Here is a 27,910-nt window from a genome sequence, read left to right on the forward strand (position 1 = left end):
CGGAACACCGAAAGTCCGGGAAACCCAAGCTGCGAGATTAGATGAATCAATCGCTTCATGGCCACCACACCACCAGCCGAAAACCCTCAATCGCCTTCATCTGCTTCCTCCTCGAAGCCTAGCCAGCCCTTATCATCTTCCAGAACCAGCCACCTCTTCAACACCCCACCTCACCGTCTTCATCTCTCTTCCCCATCTTCCTCTCCATCTTCCCGCGTGATCTACAGTGATCGATTCATCCCTAGCCGACTTGGTTCCAACTTCGCCCTTTTTGACATCGGAGGCGACGGAAGCAAAGACTCTAACTCCAGCCCATACGCGGCGGTTCTCCGAAGCGTCATCTTTGGATCGGATCACGGTGTTGTCCCGCCGGAGACTCCCGATCGGTGCTCATCTTCTCCTTCATCGGCTTCGTCAAGCTCATTTTCGACTCCGAGAAGGAATATTTTTAGGTTTAAGGCGGAGGTGCCACGGTATTCAGCTTATTCTGCGGGGTTTAATGACGATGTCCTTCCTGAAGTTGTTCCAAACCAGCCTAAGGCGAGCAGGAAGGTCTCCAAATCGCCTTACAAGGTTAGTGTGATTTCAGTATTTTTGATAGATCTGGGGAATTTTGTTGTTTGATGACATAATGGGTTTTGATTTGTGAGTAGGTGCTCGATGCACCTGCATTGCAGGATGATTTCTACCTCAACCTAGTTGATTGGTCTTCGCATAATGTTTTGGCTGTGGGACTGGGAAATTGCGTTTACCTTTGGAATGCTTGCAGCAGCAAGGTAGCTGTTGTTCTGAATTCTGGCTTAACCTAGTGGATTAAGTTGAGGTCTGTTTGATCTGAGGGAATTGGGGGCAATATAAATGAATTTTGCATAAAAAAAAAATTATTTGCTAATTTGTACTGATGTTGTAAATTAAATTTACCTATGGACTTATTTGGTTGCTTGTTAATGGCAAATATGTTTTAAAAAATGATGATTTCATTTTCACTCCTGAAAATGACATAAATTAGAGTTTTATGAAAGTTTTTTTGAGTTAAATGTCAATGTTGGTTTTTAGTTGTCCCCAGTCAAATGAGGGGGCTAGCAAAGTTCGCTGTTCTCCAAAATATTTTTCAATGAAATTTGAACAAATGAGAGTTTCAATTTACAATTATATGTCTAATCCGTATGAAAAATGGGGAAAAAAAGTATTTGTGCTTTCACCGTGACTTATCCACTCACTCCATGAGAAACAATTTTTTTTTACTTTCTCCTCAATCAAACAAGAAAGATAGATATATATTTTTTTGTTGAAACTTTCCTCCATAAAAAAAAATGGGGATAAAGCAATTTTTATCAACATTTCTTCTTATTTCATTTCTTACACTTTTATCAAATCATATAGCCTTAACACCTTGGTGAATTCTTAAGCGATGCTATGTGGATGATAGGTTACGAAGCTCTGTGACTTTGGTGTGGATGATAGTGTTTGTTCGGTGGGGTGGGCCCAACGAGGCACTCATTTAGCTGTCGGAACGAGCCTCGGCAAACTTCAGGTTAGTTCGTTGGAGTTTTTGATGAGCATATGGATATTGGCCCAACTATGTCACTCCATTTTGATGATATTTATGAATTTTTGGCTATAGATTGCAAATTGGATTATTTAATGCTGTTGGAGGTATAGTGTCATAGTTTACTTGCAAAAATGACCTACTTTGTACCATCTAAATTAAAAGAGAGCTGATGTGCTTAACCCTGCTTCATCTTAACTGCTATTTGAACAATATGATCATGGTAAACATTTCATCAGAATGTTGTTTCGATCCAAGTATGATGGAATTTCTCTTTTATTTGTCTTTGGATCTTTAAATCTTCAGTTTTGTTGAAGAGTGGAGTTATAAATTTTAGATGAAAAATCACTGTGATGAGGTTCTTCTAATAAATTTATGTTTCATGGATTATTTGGAAGTTGATAGAATATGTAATGGTCTGGTGTTGTTTCTGCCATAAGCTTCCTTATTATATCCATTGAAGCTTAAAAAAATTTCAGCTATGCTTGAAGGTAGGATGTTCAGTTTAAATTTCTAAATCACTGCCATGACGTTGGCTGAGGAGTTATCCTTAATCCATCCATCAATGCTGCAGTAGGCTTTTTTCAGTACTATACTCACTCTTATACTTTGCATTTCAACTAGTTGCCTTGCGTTGTGATTTATTGTATGAATGTTATCTTGTCATTTGTTTTTTAAAGTTTGCATCTTCTATATGAATATTCTTATAAAGCCATTCACTTTATATTTCAACTAGTTGGCTTACGTTTTTTTTATTTTTTTAATTTTTATCATCATTTGTTTTTAAAAGTGTGCATCTTCAATATGCTTATTATTATAAAGCTATTCAAGAATGTTGAAATCATTATTACCATATATCGTCTGCCTTTACTTTTTACTCAAGACTTTTTTTTCTAGCACTTTGTTTTGGCCAAAAAACTTGCACAATGCCTACCTTATTGCTCAGCGTTGCTGCAGTAATTTTTTTTAAGATGTTTGGCATTTTTTAAAAATAAATGCAAGTAATCAGTACTATCTAACGGCATATAGATATGGGATGCTTCACGTTGTCGGAGGATAAGAACTATGGAGGGCCATCGTCTTCGGGTTGGAGCTCTAGCATGGAGTTCGTCTGTATTATCTTCAGGAAGCCGTGATAAGAGTATACTTCAGCGTGATATTCGTGCGCAGGATGATTTTGTTAGCAAGTTAACAGGGCATAAATCAGAGGTAATGAAAGCCATTTAGCCACTGTTCAGATTTATTTTTTTTAATTTTTTTCTTGGGAATTAGCGGATAAAATTGGAGAAAGTCATCTTAGATGGTTTGGTCACATTAAGCGTCGACCATCTGATGATCCGATTAGGAGAGTAGATATGGTCACATTAAGCACATTAAGCGTCGACCATCTGATGATCCGATTAGGAGAGTAGATATTTTAGATTCGACTTATGTTAAAAAAGGTAGAGATAGACCTAAGAAGACTTGAGCTTATTGTATGAAAAATGATCTTAATTTATTAGAATTAAACGAAAATATGACACTAAATAGGATGCAATGGAGAAAAAGGATTCAGGAGAAACGACCCCACGTAGTGGGATTAAGGCTTTGTTGCTGTTGTTGTTGTTGTAGTATCTTGGGAATTATCATAATTATTTATTAAGATACATGATTACAGTAAAATGTTTTCCATTCCTTTTAAATTATGGTGTCATGCTGATGTTTTATTGATATAAGCTAAAATAAGAACTTAAAATTCCTCTGTAATTTCTTATGTTCGAGTTTTTTGTTCTCTTTACCTAACAGCCGCTTTTGTCATGAAGGTTTGCGGGCTAAAGTGGTCTTATGATAACCGTCAGCTGGCATCTGGAGGAAATGATAATAGAGTGAGTTGTTCTTATTTCCATTAGTCATTTGAAGCATTTTTATTCTAATAATAAATCTGTTTTTAATTTATGCAATCAAAACTGGTTTTTGTCTTTCAGCTTTTCGTTTGGAATAAGCATTCAAACCAACCTGTACTCAAGTATTGTGAACATACAGCAGCTGTTAAAGCTATTGCTTGGTCTCCACATGCGCATGGTCTTCTAGCATCCGGTGGAGGAACCGCAGATAGATGCATTCGGTTTTGGAACACCACAGCTAATTCTCACCTTAACTGCATTGATACAGGAAGTCAGGTAGTTGCTTATGTTTTTTCTGCTAACTAATTGGAATTTTTTTTTTAATTTTGTATATTCTGAAGTGCTTATCTTCTGTCCTAGTGAGAGTTCTAGATTCTACTAGTAGCATCAGGTAGTTTAAGTTGTCCATGTTATGAAAATTGAGAAACTTTTGCAATTAGCTTTATGGATTGCTTCAAACAGGACTATAAGATATCTTAGCTTAGTTTTCGGAGTATTTTGCATTTTATACATCATTTAGAATTTATTATGTTCATACAACTAGCACGGCATTTGTTAGCCCTTCATATTGTGTTGCCTAAAATAATCTTACCAAATTTGCTGATTTGGAATTTCTGTTGCTTGATTTATTGATAATGTAATTACTCTGAGAGTACTTATCAAGAGACTCTTATGTGTAAGGGTTTTCTTATTTAATTGAGCTTCTCAGACAATCAGATACTGACATCATTCGTTGTCTGTTACCTTTTATGAGGTTTCTCATAAATCCAATTCTTTTAAAAATAATTATAAAACAAATATTCAATGCCGTTGCATTATAGATGTCAATTGGTTTTTTTTTTTGTTTTATTTTGAATATTCTCTTTACTATGTGCTTATTTATTATAAATTTATTTTCTTTTATATATAGATTATTTGTTGAGTACTTGGTAGTCTTCCCCATTCATCCTTTTCAAGATCTGCTCTTTGTATAAGGCTCGTTTTATTATGTTTTTGGCCTTTATTCAGTTCTTTTCCTCGTGGGATGTGAAAGATGCTGCAATTCTGTTTCAGTAGAAGTATGAGATGAGCTTACAAAGGAAAATGAAATAGATAATTTTCCCCTATTTGCAATATTATTTTTCATCTATATCTTTATCTGAGAAAAGAGATGAATTTAATATAATTTTGTTACATGTGTAAGAATTCCTTTTTACACATCAATATATACATGACCGAAACTAATATTAAAAATTCTCAAGACTAATCCCTCAATTTCATTATGGATGTTGTTGGACCACACAATGATTCTCTTTGCATGACAGAATTCCTTCTTTTCTCAGACTAAACATCAAGATACGGACAATAATACTCTTTTTGTGGCTCAGTTGAACCTTAAGTGCTTGAAATGGACACCCAGAACCTTTCTTTTAGATTAATCCTTTGAATTTCTCTCCAGAATAGCCTGATGAGAAATTACAGCTTCTGTTTAAAGTTCTGGTGCTTCTCTAATTACAAGCTTAAATAGGTAAATAAATGAAAGATCCTAACATGCAAGGCTAGGACGGGGTTCTTTTCTTATTGTGCCCGTTGACTTTACAGATCTTAAATGCCCAAGGGAATTCTCTCACTAAGAAAGTATAATCTCATTGATCTTCAATATCCAAGGAAGTCTTCTAACTAAAAGATTTTTAGAACATATATTAATAACACCAGCATACGGCTGAACGAATGCGCAAATCTCATATCTCCGTCATAACATCCTGTAATTGAGAACCAAATGCATTAGTCAAAGAGTTTTGGATGATGTGGATTGAAGTTGATAAGCCAGGACCAACAATAATGAATGTCTTAGTACCTTTTGAGTTCCGAGCTTAAATCAGCTCAATTTCTTGTTTGGTTCCACCAACTAGAAGGCGATTTATCAACTTTTTGGCCATTTCAAGGTGCTTTGGCCATCTCATGCCATTGATCCATCATTAGCCAATGATGGTTGGTTGGCTAGATTTCATTATAAATTTATTCATGCAAATCTATTATTTGGAGCAGCATGCCTCCATAAATTTAGGTTTGAAATTTGAATAGATTTTCTTTCTAAATACATGGTCATCTTCTTACTCTCAGCTTCTGTACAAATGACATTCAAGGTTTTTGACATGTTTTTCTATCTCTCTTTCGCTTTTTGGTGGCTAAAAATGAGGTGTGTGGTTGTCAGAGAAGGTTAACAGATGTTGGACCGGTTGTATGTGTTTTCTAAGAAGACTGATATGTGTGGGAGGTTTGGCATTTCTTTGTCGAACTTGATAAGTTGCAAGGCCATTATTTGTTTAAATGTAGTGTCTTGGGCTGCAGTGGTGAGGATGCTATTAGCAATTCCTTAAGATTGTTCATTGACTATTAAAGTTTGGTGGAGTTTTGAAGGGCAACAACATTGCAAAGCTGATGGTGGTGTCTTTTTGATAGTGATTGTATCCTGAATGTTTTGAGTGCCCTTATCAAAATAAAACATATCGATGTTGAGATCTTTGGTAGACAAGAGTATTGGTCGTTCTATGGTGTGGGATCATTGTGAAGATTCTAGTAGCAAGAAAGGTTGATGCGCTATACTCATCTATGAAGTTGTTGGTTCAATTTGCTTTTCTATAGACTGTTTATGGAGCTATGGACACGTCCAACATAGAGATGTAGATGAATGTTAGTAAGCATTATTTTTGTTGTTTTATTATCTATTTTAATACATGCTATTAGTTTTTCACATCTATTTTTTTTTTCCAAAGAGTTGATATTTGACTTTAAGGTCTTAATGGAAAAGTAGGAGCGGTATGGAAAGATGAAAATTGAAAAGTTTAATGGCAAGTATTTGAGTTCTGAATGATGCATAACTAGTTTTTTTGTATTAGAAAAAAATACATTTACCTCTGATACCATTCTAGGGCGCCTAGGTGTTTCAAAAGGGGATTGATTAGGGTGGTGATTGTGGAATGACAAGGGAATAATAATATGCTAGTTCAATGATGTTTGGATGGGGATAACCATTGTTTGACAACTATCCAGGTTGAAAACAACAAAGAGATCTCTGAAATGATGATGTACAATCGGCGAGGAGATTCACCATCTATTCCCACACAAGCTACATACATACTGCTTGTAAAAAAGGAGAGGATATATTACTCTTTAAGATAAAAAACAAAGATTACAATATCCAACAAATATAAATCAAGCGATTGCTTTGAAAAATAGAAAATAATGGGATATAATAGTCCCCTCATAGAAAATAACCTAATTAGAAATAGAAAAATAAGAAAGACATCAAAAAAGAAAAAAACTTTGACTAAAATAGGTAATGGAATGACTTTCTGAGCATAACAAACTTTGTCGAGATTGCGGGAATCCATAGTTCCGGCTTGGGGACTCGATTGATCGTGGATCCAACCTATTCTGTGAAATTCTACAGAAACGCGAGATCCCGCGTCGTTCTCCTCGGTTAGGAGGTGTTTTTCTCTGAAAAAGTTTGGATCCCATTGTCAGATGTTCCTTCTCACAATATACTCATGGAGATTTTCAAAGTTGCAATTCACTGCTCATATATGGTTATCTGTTTGTGGGTGCGCTGTTGAACTGAACTAAAATTTAGTGCCCATTTTACTCCATTATATCTCCCAAAAATCACTAAAATTTTTTTCATTTCTATATAAAGCAATGATATGTTAGATCTCCCTAAGTAGTGGAAGCCTAAAAGGTAGGTTTTAGGTCAGACAATCTTGAAATTCACTTAGTTGAGGTTGCAATGTGTCTGATAGCAGATCATCAGACTCAGTGTCACCTAGGAGAACTAATGCTAATCTTTTGCAATATTTCTCTCACTGACTCAGTCTGAAGAACTCATCGAATCACTAGCATCTCTCCCTTGTCGGTTGGAAGTTGGTATTTCTCTTTAACTTTCTCATTCTCTCCTCTGTCATTGCCTATTTCTTCAACTATTTCCTACTCAGTGAAAGAGGTCACCCTCTTATTAGTGCAGTCAGACGCAATGTGGAAAAAATTGTGACATTTGAAATACTTCTTGGTTGAGAAAGATTTGGAAGTATCGGTCGTCTCCACCTCTTCTCCACTTTGGATGGGTTTCTCCTCAGGCGGAGTTGGCCTGGGTGCTACAATGAGTGTACTCTTGTTGCTCTATCTGATGGTTGATTCTTATTTGAATGTGTGGACATGATATTATTGTGTTGCCCCTCCAACTTTAGGACTAAGATTTGGGCATCCTGTAATGTTTAATCAGATTGTAATTATACCTCACTCTATTGGACAGTCTCAATTACCCATGATATTGGGCTCTAGTATTCTTCTCGGGCTCCATTAATTCACAATTCAAAATAAGCTATTCAAACTCGTTTATTCTACTAAGAGATCTTTCCGCTGTAAGTGAAGTCCTGAGAAATTGTCTTATCTGTAATGTGTTGGTAGATACTTGCGCTTCATCTCATGTTTCATCTTTGTATCAAGTGATGATCTTATTCTTCCATTCTTGTTGTTGCATATGCTTCAAATTTTTTCATAATAAGGAAGCATTCTTCCTAAGCTTGATTACTGTCAATTTAACTCTCTTGTTATGGGGAACGTCTTTGTATTAAAAAATTCATTCCACTATTTGGAGTCACTTGATAAACTAATCCACATCCATGTGATTGCTAAAATTTAACAAATTCACATTTACTCCGAAATCTTAGATTTTTCTTTAATATTTTATGCCAAATTACCGAGATATTAGTCCTTCGTCACTGGAAACTTTTCGGTGGAAGTAATTCACTTCCTCTCATCGATCTGACAAGTTACCGTTGTTGTTATGGGTGGTCTAACTAGATTCTCCTTTCAAAGATGACAAGCCTTTATTGCAGCTGGAGGATTTCTAATTGCATATCTTCTGTAATAAGTTCTTAGAATACTTTGCTGAGGGTTTTCCTTCGCGATAGGTGACCTTTTGTTTGGATTACATTTTTGACGGATGGGTTTAGGTTTCTGTGGTAGGTGCAAATGGATTTTTGTTTAAGGTAGGAAGGCTAAATTTTAAAAATTTAGTTTTATGACTTAAAATTGTAGTATGAATGGTTTGAGTATAGTGAGATTTTTTTTTCATATTTTGAATTTTGGATTTTGGGCAAGAAAGAAAATCCTTTAAAATGCAGTGTTTGTTTAGTTTTGATATTAGATGATACCGTTCTAAGGTTCCTAGAAGGTGCTTAGGAAGGAGATGTAGCAGGGAGGTGATTGTTGAATGGTAAGAGAATGATAATATGCGAATTCGATTGGATTTTGATGAGAATGAGCATTGTTCAACAATTGTCCTGACTGAAAACAATAAAGAGAGATTTGAAACGACAATGTACAAATGAGGAGATTCATCACTTATTCTTGCACATGCTATAGACAACCACTTGTAAAAGGAAGAAGATACATTACTCCTTTAAGATAGAAATTAAAATTACAATATTTTATTATGTGTGGAGACTGATTGGGGTGTCCTAGCTTCTGAAAATTGGATCGCCAGGAAATCTTGCTCTCGGATATGGGTGCCCTAATCTTAGTGCCAAAGTGGTACTCAAGCGCCTATCCAAAAGTTACCTAGGCAAAACCTTGACGCCTAAGACGGCGCAGCCATGCCTAGGAGGGTACAACCATACCCAAGTGGGCACCGCTGCCCCTTGATTGCTCACAACATCGAACAACCAAAAACTAAGCACTTGAAAGTGGCGCCTTGGCACCAGGAGCAGTTTCTTATTGTTATTATTATTATTATTATTTTGCAATTCGTGAGTCAAAGACTTTGACTTCGTTGCAAGGTGACGGGTTTTCGTCTGTTGTGCATGAGTTCTCTCTGGTGTGTGCACAGAAGATCCTTGTAGAACAAGTGATTGGTGAATGTTATTTACATATTTTTTCTTGTGCCAAAGAGAAAGGAGCATCCTAAAGTATTATATGAGTTTCAGAAGAGTAAGGAGACTCGAGTGCATTATAATCTTTATATTCTCCTCATTTTCGTAGATTTTTTGATGTGGTGTGGCTTATTGGTTTTTTCCTATTCTCGATTTTTTTCACGTTAAATCTTGGCGTGATTTGTTTTTTTTTTTTTTGGGATTTCTTGTCTATGTTTTTTCTAGTAGTCTATTTCAGATCTCTTGAATTAGTGTTCCATATTTATCTTAACTTCATTACAAGTGGTACTAGAGTAGGGTTCTCGGAAGATCTTTGATTCAAGTGGAGCAATGATCGATGAAGCAAGGTATAAGGTAGAAAAGTTCAATGGTTTGAACCTTTCTTTTTGGAAAATACAAATTCAAGATTTATATAAAACATATATTTACTGTATAAGTAATAGCCAAGAAGCCTAAATTGATGACAGGAAGAATGGGAAGTGCTTGATCAAACAACACTATGTTTGATCCTACTTTCAATTTTCTCATATATTGCTTTCAATATCGTGAATGAGAAAATTACAGTAGATCTCATGGTTGCACTAATAAGGATATATGAGAAGTTTACGACTTCGAATAAAATTTTTCTGATGAAAAGATTGTTTAAGCTGAAGATGGTGGATAGTAGTTCAATTGTTGAGCACTTGAATAACTTAAACACTGTGACTAATCAATTGTGTTTTGTTAGCATTAAGTTTGATGATGAGATCAGGGCACTGTTACTTCTTTTTTTTGTTGCCAAATAGTTGGGATGAACTAGTCAGGGTGATGAGTAACTCTTATGGTCATATGAAAACTGCAGACATTGTGTTAGTGCTAATTGAAGAATTTTATAAAGATGTGAATGGTGAAACTTTAAATTATGCTCTAAATATTGAAAATTGAGAAATGTATCTGGATAGGAACGTAGATAGAGACAAATTAAAGTCAAGGAGATGAAAGTCCAGGTAAGGCAAAGAAGTGGCAGAGATGAATGTTAGAACCGCTCGAAGAAATGTAACTTTAAAAAAGGCTACAAAGCTCCGATGAAAGTTGGTGGTCTAAGTTTAAATAGAAAGTTTTCTACAAATGTCTCAATAGATGAAATCCATGGTGACTTCCTAATTTTAGCCCTAGATAGTACTAAATCTTGAATCTACTAGATTAGGAGCTTTTTTTCACGTGCCCCAATAAAGAGGTGCTTAAAAACTACACCAATAGTTATATAGGGAAATTGTATTTGAGAAATAATAAAGCTTGAAATATTGCTGAAAAGGGTGATGTGGATATCAGGTTGCTTGATGAAATAGTCTGAAAGCTCAATAAAGTTAATCATATTCCATGTTTAAAGAGAAATTTAATCTCGGTGAGCCAACTTGCAAGATTAAGGTATTTGACGACTATTTTCACTGGTAATTTATGGAAGGTGACCAGAAGTGCAATGGTCATGACACGTGATAACATTAAAGATACTCTTTACATGATCAATGAGATGTTTGAATCCATTGATGTAGCTGGAACAAAAAATGATGCATGTCCTTCACATTGTAGGCTTGGCCTCGTGAGTGAGAAATGTATGAAGTCCCTACTTTCTAAGGAAAAACGTTATGTTTTAAAGTCTATGGAGTTAGATTTTTTTGATGATTATGTTTATGGCAAGAAAAAGAATATTGCTTTCTCTAAAAATGGGTCAAAGGTGAACTCTAAAAAACTGTAGTTTGTGCATGGTAATGTATGGGTCCTTATTCCAGTTCATTTTATTGGAAGTTATAAATACTTTATCACTTTCGTTGATGATCACACTAGAATGGTATGTGTGTACTTCTTGAAACACAAGTCTAATATGTTTAAGAAGTGGAAGATCATGGTTAAGAATGTAACTGATTTGAGATTGAAGTGTCCCATATCAGATAATGATGATGAGTATCGTGATAAGAGATTCAAAAGTTATTTTGCTTCAAAAGGAATCAAACATGAGTTTACAATTCTAATGACATCACAATAAAATGGTGCGGTTGGGCACATGAATATAACCATCACAGAGTGTGCCAGTAGTATGAGATTGCATGCAAGCTTGCTAAAGCAATTCTGGACAGGAGTGAACACTGCAGTTTATCTGTTAAATCGTGGCCCGTTGGTACTTTTAAATGAATGTTTACCTAAAGATGCATGTAGTAACAAAGTTGTAAATCTATCTCACCTAAAGTTATTTGGTTTTTCATCGTATGTTCTTGTTGATGCAGAATCTAGAAGTAAGCTTAATTCCAAACCAGTAAAGTTCGCTTTTATTGTGTATGACTCAAGTGAACTTCTGTATAAATTTCAGGATTATCAAAATAAAAAATTCATTAGTAGGGGTTGTCAAAATAAAAAATTCATTAGTAAGGGGTGTTGAAATGGAAATGTATAAGTTCTGAAGTAGAACTCAGGCTTATTAATCAGTTACTTCTGAAAACTCGTCTAAATATGTGAATATAGAAAATATTGGTGATCAGGAAGATAGAAATGATAGTTGTTGAATCTGATGAGGTACATGAAGTTCCTCAATTACCTATTACTGAAGTCAAGAGTTCTAGCATAAACACTTGATCGATACAAATGTATTTTTTTCTTTGTACTATCTTTTATTAACTAATTGTCATGAATTAGAGTGCTGTGAAGAAGCCACTCACGTTGAAGTCTCAAATGGATGACAAGATGCAGCCATTGAAGTCAAATCAGACATAGGTTTTCACAAAACTACCAAATGACAGAAATGCATTGCATAAGAATTGAATATACAAGCTGAAAGAAGAGTCAGATGGTAGCAAGCGCTACAGGACATGACTCGTGAAGGGATTTCATCAAAAGAAATGAGTGTACTACTCAGAGATATTTTCTCTAGTAGTAAAAATTGACAAATATTAGAGTTGTGTTGAGCTTAGTAACAGAGCAAGATTTGCATCTAGAGCAGATGAATATTAAGATAACTTTCTTGCATGGTGACTTACAAGAAGAGTTATATATGGTGCAACAATAGGAGTTTCAGGAAAGAAGAAATGATCTGTAGATTGAAGAAGAGTCTTTATATGTTGAAGCAACTAAAGAGATAGTGGTAGAAAAAGGTTTGACTGGCTTATGTCTAACATTAGGTACATGAAGTATCTGACAGATCATTGTTATTTCATTAAAATTTTTGTAATTTTTATATTGTGCTTTTATTTTATGTGGATGATATGCTGATTGCCGAAGTAGATTCGGAGAAAATTAGAGACTTGAATAAACAATTATTATGCTATTTTGAGATGAAGGATTTGGATTCAACCAAAAAGATTTTAGTCCAACTAAGAAGATTTTTGGTTTGAAAATTAATAGACAGGGTACATGTATTTTGAAGTTGTCTTAGGCAGAATATATTGAGAAAGTTTACATGGATTCAACATGAGTGAGACAAAACTAGCTTTGCACTCCTTAGGTAGTCACTCAAAGCTATCTAAGGAAGTATCATCCAAGTTTAAAGCAGAGCAAACACAAATGAAAAGAACTTCATATGTTTAAGTAGTTGGAAGTTTAATGTATACGATGATATGCACAATTATAGATATTGCACATGTAGTGAGAGTGGTCAGCAAGTACATGAGTAATCTAAAAAAATCTCATTGTGATGTGATGAGGTAGATTCTTAGATAATTGAGAAAAATAATTAGTAGGGCACTTTGTTTTGGAAGTGTAGGGATTAATCTATGGGGATATGTAGGTTCAGATCTGACAAGGATATTGGTGGTAGAGAAAGTACTATAGAGCTTGTCTTCACATTGGTGAACATAACAGTGAGTCGGGTTTGCAGGCTGCAGAATATGGCTTTATTTTCAACTACATAAGTTGAATACATCACTATCATTGAGGCAAGCAAGGAGATGATTTAGCTACAACGCTTTATGATAGAATTTGCGAGGAGCAAGGACTTGGAAAGCTTCACAGTGACAAGATAAGTGTTATTCATCTAGCTAAGAACATCACTTTTCAAGCCAGAATGAAGAACATTCAACCAATGTATCATTTCATTTATTCACTCCAAGAAAAAGACCAATTATCTTTGGAGAAGATATACAAAGCACAAAATTTTGTAGATATGCTAACCAAGGTGGTTACAATTGAAAAACTGAAGCTATGCCTGATTGTAGTTGAGTTCAGGATGGTTGAGATTGGGTTTGAGCCAGACTACATTTCATGTTTATGAAGGGTATAGCTTCGAGGAGAGGAATTGAGTGCAATTAACCTCGAAGTGGGAGATTGTTGTTTATGGAGATTGATTGGGGTGGCCCAACGCCTAGGAGTGGGCGCCCTAGTGCCGATAATCATAGCGCCAGGAAACTCTGATCTTGAATATGGGCGCCCAATGCCAGTGGGACACCTAGTAGCCCATCCAAAACTTCCCGGAATGAAAATTTGGAGCCCAGAAGGGCGCAACCACGCCTGAGATCGCTGACAACACAGATCATCCGGAAACCATGTGCTTGGGAATGACGCCTCGGCGCCAGTAGTTTTTTTGTGAAGTTAGGAATTTAAAGGCTTTGAATTCGATGCGAGATGAAGGTTTTTCGTCTGTCGCCCGTTAAGTTCTTTCTCTAATGTGTACGCGATGAGACCTTTGTGCGAATGAGCATTTGATGTGTGTTTTTCGTCAGTTGGCTGTAAAGTTCTTTCTCTGTTGTGTACGCGAAGAGACCTTTTTGCGAACGAGCATTTGGTGTGTGTCGTTTACAAGTTTTATCTCTTGCCAAAGAGAAGGAAGGGGCGCTACTAAATATTATTTGAGTTTCATGAGAGTAGAGAGACTCAAGTGCATTGTAATTTTTACATTCCCATAATTTTCATAGTGGAGTCTTTGGTGTGGTGTGGCGTGGCTTTGGTGTTTTTTTTTTTCATTTTCAGATTTTTTCATGTTAAATATTGGTGTGTTTTATGTATTTTTTTTTGAATTACTTGTATGTGTTCTTCCATTCAATTATTTTGTTTTGGATCTATCGAATCAATGATTTGCATTTACAAAATGAGAAATGCCATGATATAAATAGTTTTTTTATAGAAATTAACCTAATTATAAATAGGGAAATTGTAAAGAAATTAGAAGGGAAAGAAATTGGACTAAAATAGGTAATGGAATGTTGTTTCAGGTATAACAGACTTCCTGCGATCATGGGAATTCACAATTCCTTCTTGGGACCTTTACGGAATCATGGATCCCACATTCCGTGGAATTCTGCTAAAGTGGGAGCTCCCTCGTCAAAATTTCTTTGAGACAAAGTTCGCTACTACATGCCAAGATGAATTATATCTCGTAAACATGCAAGTGTTAGGCATTTCACATTTAATGCTGATAAAGAATGTTCCATTTATTTAATTGCATGGGAAGGTCATAATTTGAGTGATATTGGATTTTTTAAATACATATGGGAAACATTCGTGGGCAAATAAGATGCATCTTATAAATATTTTTCAAAATCATGATGAAAGAATATGCTTCAATATCAAATCATTTCAACAAGTTCAATTTGATCACGAATTAGCCAAGCTTAGTTGATATCAATTTTAACTCTGAAGCTTGCGCCTTGAGCTTGTTGCCATCACTTTTGGAGAGTTAATGTGAACCGACAATGGCAAGCGGCAATTTGTATTGGTTTATGAAGTTAAAAATTCTATGATGTGCTAGATTGAATCTTAATTGAAGATATAAGGAAATGAGAATCAAGTAAAATGTCTTCTTTTGCTTTGAACATTAAAAGCATCTGAAGACGTGCAAAGATAGGTGATGATGGACATATCTAAATCTTTGTGGAGCCAAACAAAGGTTGCACCTGTGCTTGCTAGAATGTTGCTAGATCGGTCACATTAAAAGAGGTTGCTTACAAGAAGGTGTGAATAATGTTAAGTTAGAAAAAATCTCTGAATGCTACAACAAATGAACTATATAATACACCAATCCTTATTGTCCATGGCTCTATAGTAAAGTTAATTTCTTTGTATTATTTGAAGTAGATTGCAAGAATTTTATCTTATTGATGATGAACTCTTAAGCATTGTTGTCACTCTTGATGTGCAAATCAAGATTTTAATTGAATCATGTTTATAATTTATAATATGAAACTTGTTCTAAACATAAGGATGAGCTTGATCAATTAGATTAAAAAAAATACATTCCTATCTTCTATTGTAATATCCAACATCTAATGGCTTTGGACTCAACAAGTGCAGTTTGTGGCATCAAACACTACAATAGTGCACTATTATTGTTTGTAAGAAAATTCATGATGATTGACTAAAATTTATACGTCTTAGTTTAGCATGAAGATCTAACACACACACAGATGAAAAACGTTAAAAGAAGAGACTATTAGAAGGTTTACATGAAGAATCCAGAAAGGGAAAAGTCATGATACATAATCCAATCAAAACAATTCGTTTTATATTTTAAATTATAGAGTTTCAAATAATCATATGGCTACAACAACTGTAAGTTGGTAGTTTGGCTACAACAACCACTAATAGTAGACGACAACAATTGTCGATGTTATTGATTTTAGTTTTTTTTCAAGGTTATGAACTTAGCTTTTATTTGCTCTTCCCTTTTCATGTTAAAATAAGATTCTATTTATAGAGTTTTGGGAGGGGCATTTTGGTTAAGTTTAGCAAAAGCTCTAAATGCTCCATTAGATGGTCCATTTTAATTCATTTGATTATATTTTTTCTTTTAGTATTTAAATGTCTTAATGATCTCTTAAGTGGTTGATTCAAGCTCATTTGGGCTTAAGATCAAATTGCTTTTCGTGTGTCATTGGGTTTGTATTGTTGAGATGTTAAGTTTGGCTATAAAGTTGATGAAGCCAGTGCCTAAATGATCTTGAATTTGAATCTCAAAATTATTTATTATGCTTTGAGATTTGTGCCTCAATACATACACACTCACTTTACAATCACGCGACCCTGCTCCCTAATAGCTATAAGCACACACATACATGCATCTATTAGCACTTTAACACATACACCCCTTCACTCCAATACAAATGCCAACTTGGCTTTAGGTGCACACGCATATGAACACCAATGTTCGTTCGCAGAAGCTACTACAAGTGATGACAACAATCTTACCTATCTTAAGCCATGCCATACATATTTCGTAGTTTTTTGTTTTTGGTGACTCAATTTTGATACTGTTAGAACTTAAAGAAGCCTCTATGATCATTCTTTGAGCAATTATAAAAAAAATATTATTTCAATAATTCTCACCCTATCAATTTGATGACTAAGAATTGCTGAAATTATGATTAAGAGGAGTTTATTTGGTAAATCGTGAACCTCGATGGGAGGTCTAAGTTGACGTCCAGAGCGCAGTCCTGCTTTGTATTCTTTTTGAAATTATAGTTATGTGTTTAAATTTTTTGAAATTTATATATATATATATTTTAAAAACAATGGCTTTGATGTCCAAAAATTGGGTTGGAGCGAAATTGATGTATCACAGAAAATTTATATGATCAACCATGAATTTTAATGCATATTAGATGAACTAACTCGCATGTTCAAATTCAAGATCATTTGGCCTTTGATTGTAATAAATTTATAGTCAAGCTGAACATCTCGATAATATAAAATCAAAAACACTAAAACTGATTCATTCTTGAGCTCAAATGAAGCACTTGAAGTATGATTGAAAGCTTTAAAACATTTGTTGAAATGTCAAATGATTTCCATGAATAAAATTTAACGAGTCCAAGATTACTCAATTCTAAAGCCATTAAAACACTTAAATATTAAAATAATGATATATGATTCAATGAAATCATGGATCATTCAATGGAGTATTATAAGATTTTAACTAAATTTATCAAAATTCTTATCCCAAAATTTTATAAATAGAATTATATTTTCAGCTTGAAGAAAAGAGGAAGCTAAGAGCTAAGTCCATTTTCTTGATGAGAGCAAGAAGCCGATGACCACCATATATTATCGTCGACTGCCACTAACGGTTGTATTTATTCCTCGGAGGCTGTTGTCTGTTTTTTGTAACTCGGTCAAAATTCTTCACCATTTTTTCTATTTAGAGAGGAGTGAAACTCCATATCTTGAAATATATAGTAGATTACTTTGAATGGGTTAGGCCCCTTGGTATTTTCTCTTAGGTACCTAAAATCTTTGATGTCTTCTCTTTTGACACTTTTTTATTTGTGTGTATGTTACATCTTCATGCAATGCTAATAAATTGATCTATCACTTTATCTCCACAAAGTTTCTTGAACTCAATAGTTATGAATTAGAAGGTTTACTCTAAAATGTGGCATGGATGAGTGGCACTCGTGTGAGAAAAGAATGAGGATGTTGCAATCAAATTTGACGTATTCGGATTCTGGTTCTTTAAAGATTGTTTCTTTGGCAAATAGTGGATGGCTGGCGTCACAAATTTAAAGAGAATGCTTGTCTGAAAAGCAGGAGCTTGTAGAAACTAATTTTTTGGGGTTATCCCTATAGTCTTTGGGGATCAATATATTGAACTTTTATTAGTGAATACGTGAACAAATATGAGTTTATTTTCTAAAAAATATATTTGATGCAATTGTTTGTTTCATGAGATTTAAAAGCGAGGGTGACCATGAGTTTGGCGATATGTTCAAGTCTATGTGATCAGACAATAAAGAACACTATTGTAACAATGAATTCAAAGAATTTAGTTGGGGACTATGTATGCAGAGGGTTTAGCCCAATTAAACCATAATAAGACGTAATGCTCGAGTGTACGAACAAGATTTTGAAAGAATAAACGTGAAACATGAGGTTGCATTGTAGACTACCTAGGCCTTTTTAGGTGGACAATATGAGTATTCAGTATATTTAATCAATGGATAATTCTCAATTTTTTTTGAGTTATAAGCTACTTAAAGAAGGACGAGCTGGTAAGATGGTAAACTTTTCTAAATTAGATATTTTTTCATGTCTTTTGATGTGCATATGAATTTTATATGGTGTTATTTCATTGTGATATTCTTTTTAAATTTTGGGATGATAAATATAAAAGTATTTTTCGGAACAATTCTACCAATTTTCATGAGACTTATCATGTAAAGTATTGGCTTGTAGTGCAGGAGACGAATGTGTGGATATTCATGAACATAAATGTGCAATGTGAAATAAATATGCTTTTAAGATGTAGCCACCAAATTACAGGTGGGCTTGCAAGGCAATAAGCTTTCAGGATCAATGATCATTTTGAAAAATAAGGGTTGTGGTAAATGGATTTTTCAGATGACAGGTTTATCACTGATCGGCTCAAATGTTCTAGAGGCTTAACCCTTATAGCTGACTAGGAGGGAGTGCTGCACAAACATGCCCATGCCCTCTTCATAGTACATTAAAATTTTATTAACAAGTGGGAGATACTTGGATGTGGAGTTTAATTTCCTTAAATATTTTCTCAAATTCCTTACTTTAATCAAGCCATGAAAGTGTTAATTGAAATCATACAAATTTTTTAAGCAATTTTTTCTAAACCTTAAGTTATTAACCCTGCTTCACATTGTTGCACATTTTCAAAAACCTATTTATATCTCTTACAAGATTGTCTTTTAATGGTCCTATTAATGAAATTTGTTTAACACTGTCATTGCCGGGTCTCAAACCCTGGATGTATAAAATGGAGGGTTGCGTTAGGTAGTCAACAACCAACGTAAAATATGTCGGAAAATCATGATAGGAATCCATTAGATCCTTGTGTAAATGCAAGTGTGTCACCTGAAAGTGACATGTTGTATGACCTGAATACAGTGAAAAGTGTGCAAAAGCTGCTACACCAGTGTTTTGGTATAGTGTCAAATAAATAAGAGTTTTTATATTACAGACAAATATGAGTAAAGAAGTTGATCTATAAAACTAATATTTAGATAGAATCTTGAAACATAGATACTCTTACAGGTAAATAAATAAAATTAGTTGATATTATGATTTATAGAAAGATGAATACCTTATGTTTTCATGAAACAAAGTGGTTGGAAAAAAGGCTAAGTAGATTGAGCTTAGGTTTTAAACTTTAGTATTCAGGTAGGAGTTGCAGTAGACATGGTGTAGGTGTACTTATTGATAAGAGTTTGAAAGCTAATGTTGAACTTAATAGATTTGGTAATAGAATTATAACCTTTAAGAGTGTTGCTGATACTAAGATTTTTAATGTTATAAGTGCTTATGCTTCTCAAGTAGGTTTAGATATAGGTTCAAAAGAAAATTATTGGAATGACTTAGACGAATTAATATAAATGATATCTCTTGAAGAAATAATTTTTATTGGAGGAGATTTCAATGGACATGTTGGTAGAGTGGTAGATGTTTTTAGAAATATTTATGGTGACTACGATCTTGGAGTGATTAATGAAAGGTAGTTAAATTAGATTTTGCTTTAGCTTATGATTTTGTTATTACTAATACTTTATTTAAGAAGAAAGATGAACATTATTTCTTATAAGAATGGTTCTATTAAAACACATGGATTATTTTCTTATAAGAAGAAGAGATCGTCGAGAATGTAAACGGTCATTCCAAGTGAGAATTTAAGTACTCAACATCAATTATTAGTTTTAGATTTTAAGATGAAGAGTTGTAAGATAAATAATATTAAGAATCATTGTTATAGCATTAGATGAGGTACTTAAGAGACAAATAAAATTATTCTTATGAGTAAACTTTAGGATTTTAAGATTTGGGATCTATGTGGTATAAAGAAATAAACACTAGTAAACAAGTGACAAAAGTTGTACTTGGAGAATCTAAAAAAAAATTCTTTAAATAAAAATAGTTAGTGGTGAAATAATAATGTGCAAGAAAAGATAAAATATAAGAAGTTGCGTTACAAAAATTGGTTTAAATGTAAAAGAATAGAGAAGAAAAAATATAAGGTGGCTCAGTCTAAGAGAACAATTTGCGACGCTAAAAACTCTGCTTTTAATGATTTTTATAATAGATTAGATATTAAAGAAGGCAAAAAATATATGTATAAACTAGCCAAACAAAGAGAAAATAAAAGTAAAGATTTAACTCAAGTATATTAAAGATGAAAATAAAAAAGTGTTATTTTTTAGAGGAAGATTTTCAACATAGGTGGGTGAACTGTTTTAATAAACTTTTCAATGAAGTTTTTGAAAATAAGATCGATCTCAGTGACCTTAATATCATTAATAATAATAAAATATTTTATTTTTTATCTTTGTTTTAGTAAAAATGAAGTTAAGGAGGCTTTAAAGAAAACCATGGGTCAAAAATTAATAGGACCTGATGATATCGCAATTGAAGTGTGGAAATATTTAGGAGATTTGGGAGTTTTTTGGCTTACTAAATTCTTTAATATTATTCTTTAATATTTACTAAATTCTTTAATATTATTTTAAAAACTAAAAGGATGCTTGAGGAGTGGAGGAAGAGGTATTTTGGTCCCTATTTTTTAGAATAAACGAGAAGCACAAGAGTATCCAAATTATATTGCAATTAAGTTCATGTGTCATACTTTAAAATTATGGGGGAGGGTAATTCAACATAGGTTAAGACGTGTTACAAAGATTTCTCATAATCAGTTTGGATTTATGTCGGGTAGGTCTATTATGAAAGCTATATGTTTATTGAGAGGTTTGATGAAGAAGTATAGAGAGAACAAGGAGAATCTACATTTGATTTTTATTGATTTATAAAAAGCATATGATAATGATTCCAAGAGAAGTCCTTTGAAGAGTTCTAGAGAATAGAAGTGTTGATATGACTTATATTCAGGTCATTAAAGATATGTATACTAGAGCTGATACTTATGTTCGGACATAAGGAGGATTGACCAAGTATTTTTCTATTTTAGTTGGATTACTTCAGGGATCGGCTTTAAACCCATATCTTTTGCTTTAGTTATGGATGCTCTTACTTGACATTTACAGGATGGTGTACATTGCTGTATGCTTTTCATTGATGATATCCTTCTTGTAGATAGACTAGAGAAAGAGTTCAAGAAAAACTTCAATTATGAAGGTCTACATTGGAGTCTAAATGCCTTCATTTGAGTAGAACTAAAGTTGAATACATGGTTGAATACATGGAATGTAGAATACATGGAATGTAATTTTAGTAGTAGTAGCTCTAGTGGCGGAGTTCTAACTATGGGTGAACGTTATAGATATTTCGGGTCTATTGTTCAAAGTGATGTTGATATCGATGGGGATGTTATTAGTAGAATTCAAGTTGGTTGGTTGAAGTGGAGGAATGCATCGGGCCTATTGTGTGAAAGGAAAGTACCGCTTAGACTGAAAGGAAAATTTTATAAGATGGTGGTGAGAGTTGCAAATGCTTTATGGGGCAGAATGTTGGTCTTTCAAAGAGAAGTATATAATAAAGTAAAGTGTTGTTGAGATGAGAATGCTTTGTTGGATGAGTGGCTTGACACTTAGAGACAAAATGCGAAATGAATATATTCGTGATAGGTTTGATGTAGCTCCAGTGGCGGACAAGATTAGAGAGAGTTTGGTCATTATAAGTTGACCATCTGATGCTCCGGTCAAGAGAGTAGATGTTTTATATTCAACTTATGTTAAGAAAGGCAGAGGTAGACCTAAAAAGACTTGAGCATATCGTATAAAAATTGGTCTTAATTTATTAGAATTAATTGATAATATGACACTCAATAGGATGCGATAGAGAAAAAGGATTCAAGTAGCATACTCCACTTAGTGGGATAAAGGCTTGTTGTTGTTTTTAATGAAATTTGTTCATCGACAACAAATTTTAAAAGTGCCCTTACATATATTTTTTTCTATTTCTCTTTTATGATTTCTATGCAAACAATATTTTGTAAAGATGCTTTTGATATAAATTATGATTTTAACACGTGTTTATTGAAAATGTGAGAGCTCGCGCTCCAACAAAATTATCTATATATCAGGGGATGACACTAATATGATATAACTTGTTCTTCTAAATACCATTGGAACTCTAGTTAACATTATCCATTTATCTTGATAGATAGCCACTGAAACTATTAAAGCCTTTACTAAATCTCCTCTTCTGGCTTTGATGCCCATTGTACCATCTCTATGGAAGTGTGCCTAATTGATGATGATGTTCTTCCATCCAAGATACGGTCACATATCCCTTGATCGCATGCCTCATTGACTTTTAAAATGGGAAGGTCCTGAAGTTAAGCTCCTTGACCTCCTCATATCCCGATCATTAATTCTTTTAGTATCTGATGACCTTTACAAGAGCCTTGAAATAACCCTTTGGGGTCTTCTCATTCGTGAGCATGATCGTCAATGATGAGGCAAAACTCAGTATTTGTCCCTTCTTTGGGACTCGAGGAAGAAACCTAAACTTCTGCAAGAAGTAAGTAGAAGGGGGAGTGGACCACACCACATTTTTGGGAGCACACTTGGATCATAAAAATGGAAGGATCTTTTATAGCATGGTTTCACTTATCAACTTTTCATAAGTTGATGAGCATTTTTATGAATTTGTAATGTAGAAGGGCCTCTTTTGATAACCTATGTATGATCGTAAAGATCAATTCATAATGACTAATGAGGCTATTTTGTTATAAAATTTTATGGTATTCAAACTGAAGTTTAAAGTTTTATTATGTGAACTAAATTTGTGAAAAAATTATTGACATTTAAAAGAGAAGGTTCGTATGCCTGCATCTAATCTTTGCAATCAACTCTTTAAAGTAATATCTTATGCTTGCCCACATTGAATGAGAGATATTGCATGCACAAAATCGCCAAAATATCCGAGCACAATCCTAATTTTGCTTCAACAACATAGCCATCTTGGAATCAATTAGATGATGCCCAAGGTTAATTCAACAACATAGCCATCTTCGAATTTATCAATCCAACTAAAAAAATTTCTATCGTTTTCTCAAATTTAGAAGGATGGTATTGTTTGAAGATTAAATAGAAAGAAGCTCGTGCTTCTTAAAATTATTAAATCGTATTCCTATGCATAAAGTGTTGGATTTATTGTTGTGAGAGATGTGTATTACGGAAACAAATTCTAGAAGCCGACGTCAAAATTTTGAACAAAATTGCACAAAATAAAGAAAAAATATAGAAAACACAAGATTTAAGGTGGAAAAACTCAAGAACGGGAAAAACTTATGGAGCTAAATCACATCAAGAAATCCATTATGAAGAAAATAAGAAGAATTGTATAAATTATAATACGCCCAAACATTTTCAAACTTTGGAAACTCTGGGATACTCCTTTTCTCTCCTTTAAATGAGAAAATTGAAATCCACACAAATCCAATCGGCTAAACCGGAACTTTAAATTGTGAACTACTCAAATTCGATTACAGACGTTGGGGCATCACGATATTGGTGTTGCGACACTCTAATGGGCGTTAGTTCGCTAACTTTCGGACGTTGCAGTGTCATGCTCTCGGGTTCTGAACTTATGCTGGGGATGGTGGGGCAGCATTCTGGTCACCAAGGCTCTACATATTGAAAAAAAGAAATTCGGAGGCAGCACCCCAAAATCCAATGCAGAAGGGACACCCGTTGTACCCTCCCTCTCTGCGCGACAAACTCGCCATCAAGCTTGAGTGGTGAAATTGAAGGCTTTGAGTAAACAATTGATTATCACAATCAGGCTTCACATAATACCATTAAGACAACAATGATGATCCGAAGAATAAGTTCATTTCTATTGTGAATTGGACGAGTATATGTAAATAATAGGTAATGCAATAAATGATTTCAATATCTTGATGTCATGTACCTTCTCCAAGGATTCACATTTTTTTCTTCTTTAAAGGCATAAAAAAACTTGATGTTATAATTTTAATGTCATAATATCGTGTTCTCTTAATATTCGCCTATCGACCAAAGAAAGATTTACTTTGCCAAGAAGAAAAGGTTCAGAAAAGAGTTTTTCTTGGAAAACCTCATCTCGGTAATGATTCGTATAGGTCAATTCATTTATTGTACTTTATAAGTTCTGAGCAACTCATTGGAAGTGAACCAAATATTATGATGCTATATATGTTTATAATTCAATTTTTTCACAAGCACCTAAAGTTAAGGAAAATCAAACCAATCAATTTGTGTAAATTTAAAATGAAACTTTACTTAAAGTCAAAACTGATTTCCAAATTGAATATTCAATTTTTCGAGTGTTTTTCATTTTTCTAGCTTAAGCTTTTTAATTTTGACCGCCACAACTCTATAGATGTCAAGCAATTCATCCACTATTAGTTTAGCATTCTTGTGTGAGATCTTCATAGAAGATGAGTTGATTAAGCTTGACATGTAGCAAAAGCATTATAGAAGTATATGTTATATGAATGATAGTGAAAAAGGAGAAGAGTTGCCCCCCCCCCCTCTCTCAAATTTAGATTGTGAGGATAATTTGGACTTTCGCCCATTCCGAAATATCAGTGTTGCCTCTCATGAAATATAATTTTGCCCTTTGTTGCCTTAGCCGCTCCCACATTGGGCCTAGGGGGGCAGTTTGCATCCCCTGACACTTGATGCGACACTATATAGGATCCAGATGAGCATCTTTGTCATCTTCGTTTCCTTTTTTAAGGACACATCCTATTGGAAGGATTGGGTTGCAAGGACAAAAATTGGGTATGTAGAGAGTTGATGCTGGGAATGCCTTGGAATAACCGTATCAGGATTTTGGTCAAAATAAAGATTGAATTTTTTTTGTTGTATCATTCCAGTGAACCAATTTTGTGTTTGTAGAGAAGAACCTATCCAAAGTATCAATGCAGCTTAAAGATAGTTGCCTCTTCCCCGTAAGAGCATCCTGATTGTTCTTAGGTAATTGGATGCAGATTTAAATTGTCATAATGGCTTCGTTGGTAAAACTTCATAAAAAACACTTTGCTTTTCAAAATGGTTTTGAATCAGGTGAATAAAAATTTGTGGTTTTGAGAGAGAAATATTAAGGCTGTGCTTATGCATGATGCGATAATTTTTTTTTCTTTACTATTCTTATAATGGGAAAAATGGGTAGGCATCATTATTTGCTTGAAAGAACAGCATGAACAGTAGAGGCTATTTATTTGCAAGTATTTAAAATTCTGAAGCATTCTAAATAAAATTTAAACTAAAATTATGTATTTCATTTCATTTGCATTACACTTGGAATACTTGCTACCAAACATTGCCTAGATGATGGTGTATAGATCCATGTGATTCCTATAAAAGGAAGATTAACGTTGATCTCTTCTCTAGCAGATAAGTTCTAAGGGGCTTTATTCTCACTTTTCAATGTGAATGACATCATTATTGGGAGAGAGATCTCCTTGTCCTTGCTACCTTTGATACATTCATTTGACATCTTCGTTAGTTCCTCAGGTCTCATGGCTAGTTGAGAACAACCTCATATTTTGGGCTTTCTTCATACCTGGAATGTTAATTCCTTGCTTTGTGAACCTCTTACAACATAGCATCATAGTTTCGTTGGATTTTAGTTTTAAATTCAATTCAGGGCCTTCTGCCTGTCATTGTTTCACATCCTCCCAGTTATATTTTTGGGTAGAAATTTCTGATTAACGAGGTCTATTCTTCCTTTTTCTTTTTTCATGAAGTAGTTTTAGGTGTTGATTGTCTTAAAGCCTATTTTAGAAGACAAATTCTTGAAATTTACTTCTTATGAAAGTAAAAAATAGGTGCTTTTGAAACTTCTAAAGGATCACCTTTTATACAGGTATGTAATCTTGTATGGTCAAAAAATGTCAATGAAATCGTGAGCACTCATGGATATTCCCAGAATCAAATAATAATTTGGCGGTACCCAGCCATGTCAAAGGTACAGAAAATCTATGCAAGCTATGGTGAATTATTGTCTGAGTTTTAAAAATTTTTTTTTCTCATTCACATACATCTGCTTTTCAGGTTGCCGCCCTTACTGGTCATACATTTAGAGTGTTATATCTGGCAATATCACCAGACGGACAGGTTAAACTAATTTTCTTATGTAATTTTTTGTATGACAAATTGCTTGTGACACTCTTTGTTCGGTACTTGAAAGTTTGCTTTTGCAGACAATTGTCACCGGTGCTGGAGATGAGACGCTAAGATTTTGGAATGTGTTTCCATCACCTAAATATCAGGTTTTTGATGTTCAAACCTAAATTAAATACTTTGTTGTGATACTAATATGCTTGGCCTTGGTGATCTTAAATGTTTTTAAGCTCCGCAAATCCATTATACAGATATCGTCTGTAACCTTTGATGACTTCTATGCTATATTTTGTTAGTAATCACTATTTTTTTTGTTCTCGTGTTTCCTATTATGACTTGTCAAGCAAGGAAGTCTGCTGTGAAGTAACACTAATTTTGAGTGCAGAACACTGTGAGCCAGATTGGAGCCTTCTCTCTTGGTAGAACACATATTCGGTGACCTTTGAAGGATTCTAAATTATGGAAATTGCTAGAAGCTGCTGCCTCTACTTTGGTAGCTGGATGCTCTACCATTATTGAGGTCATGCCTTCTGTCATTGCAGTTATGCTTGTTGATCTCCAGAAATCTAAAGAAATTGATGAAGCTGATGCAATCCCACAGCTAGCTTTATTTATCTCAGATTTCCAGTTTTGGGATGCATGTAGCTGTTGACAACTGTAAATATGGAATGGTATGTAGGTAGCCATACTCCTGAATGATCTAGGAGATTAAATTATGTTCTCCCATGCTCTTGTATCAAGACTCTTTGCAACAAAGAAATGCAATGTTATTCTTGCAAATTCTTATGATAATCATTTTTTTTTCATGTTTTTGTTCATTTCTAAATTCGAAGGAGGTGGACATGCCACTATGTTTCTTATTAAGCTACCCAAATTTCTACTGAGTATTGATACATATTTTACCATCCCGACCTTAACAAACTGATTTTTCTTCCTTCATCGGTCTTTTAATATGCACGCCACAGTTCTTTGTGTAGTTCAATTGATTAGGAAGACTTTGATTTGATAATTAAAGCGAAAGGACGATAGGAAGCGTTGCTTGGTTGGTTCATTGTATTGTAATCAATTTCTTTTTCAATATGTACTTTCATCTCAAAATTAAATGGAGAGAATATGTCAATAATACCATGTCTTTTACAACTTCAGAACTTTCCAAATTCCAACCATGGTAATGATGAAGACAGATTTTCTGCAAACTAATATTAGTGATACTGGGGAAGCAAATAGTTTTTCTGTCAAATAAATCCAACCTGACATAATGAAATGACACCCCTAAATTGTTCACGGAGTCTTTGTAGTAATTGTTTTTGTGAACATCTGCTAGTACCTCTGAAATGGGAGAGAGATCAATAAAGCATCCATGTAAGGTGAATCATCATAGTCTACTAACTCATCAATCTCAAAAGCATGATGCAGAACAATGCGGCAGTGGGTAGGCTGAATACTGGATAATATAGCCAGGGTAATCAGCTGGTGGCTAGGCTCCTACTGGAGGATAACCAGTTGCCGGACTATGCGGTGGGAGGAGGATAGCAATATGGTGGCTGAGGTGGCAATACATAAGCTCGTTGTAGCAGCGGCTCA

General features: G+C 34.2%; 1 protein-coding gene across 3 annotated transcripts; it reads left to right on the forward strand.

The window, feature by feature from the left end:
* On the forward strand, positions 1–27,903 carry LOC110028279 (protein FIZZY-RELATED 2-like). 3 transcript variants are annotated; one of them, XR_002294414.1, is made up of 11 exons: positions 1–573; positions 654–776; positions 1,430–1,534; positions 2,579–2,758; positions 3,352–3,414; positions 3,514–3,708; positions 26,070–26,171; positions 26,258–26,320; positions 26,407–26,475; positions 26,712–26,997; positions 27,473–27,903. XR_002294414.1 is itself a non-coding variant. In XM_020730062.1 (10 exons), the coding sequence occupies exons 1-10, from the start codon at positions 58–60 to the stop codon at positions 26,686–26,688; spliced, it is 1,434 nt and encodes a 477-aa protein (XP_020585721.1). In that variant the 5' UTR covers positions 1–57; the 3' UTR covers positions 26,689–27,106. The 3 variants fall into 3 exon arrangements, 2 of the variants coding, with proteins under 2 accessions (XP_020585721.1, XP_020585719.1); XM_020730062.1 differs by lacking the exon at positions 27,473–27,903 and having other exon boundaries at positions 26,671–27,106; XM_020730060.1 differs by lacking the exon at positions 27,473–27,903 and having other exon boundaries at positions 26,712–27,106.
* The last annotated feature ends 7 nt before the right edge of the window (positions 27,904–27,910 follow it).

This window comes from Phalaenopsis equestris, unplaced genomic scaffold, assembly GCF_001263595.1.
Source record: "Phalaenopsis equestris unplaced genomic scaffold, ASM126359v1 Scaffold000507, whole genome shotgun sequence".
Lineage (NCBI taxonomy): Eukaryota > Viridiplantae > Streptophyta > Magnoliopsida > Asparagales > Orchidaceae > Phalaenopsis > Phalaenopsis equestris.

Coding starts and splice junctions, on each gene's coding strand:
- LOC110028279 (XM_020730060.1), top strand. CDS start 58: ATGGCCACCACACCACCAGCCGAAAACCCTCAATCGCCTTCATCTGCT. Junction 3,415..3,513: donor CTGGAGGAAATGATAATAGA/GTGAGTTGTTCT, acceptor TTTGTCTTTCAG/CTTTTCGTTTGGAATAAGCA. Junction 26,172..26,257: donor GGTACCCAGCCATGTCAAAG/GTACAGAAAATC, acceptor TCTGCTTTTCAG/GTTGCCGCCCTTACTGGTCA.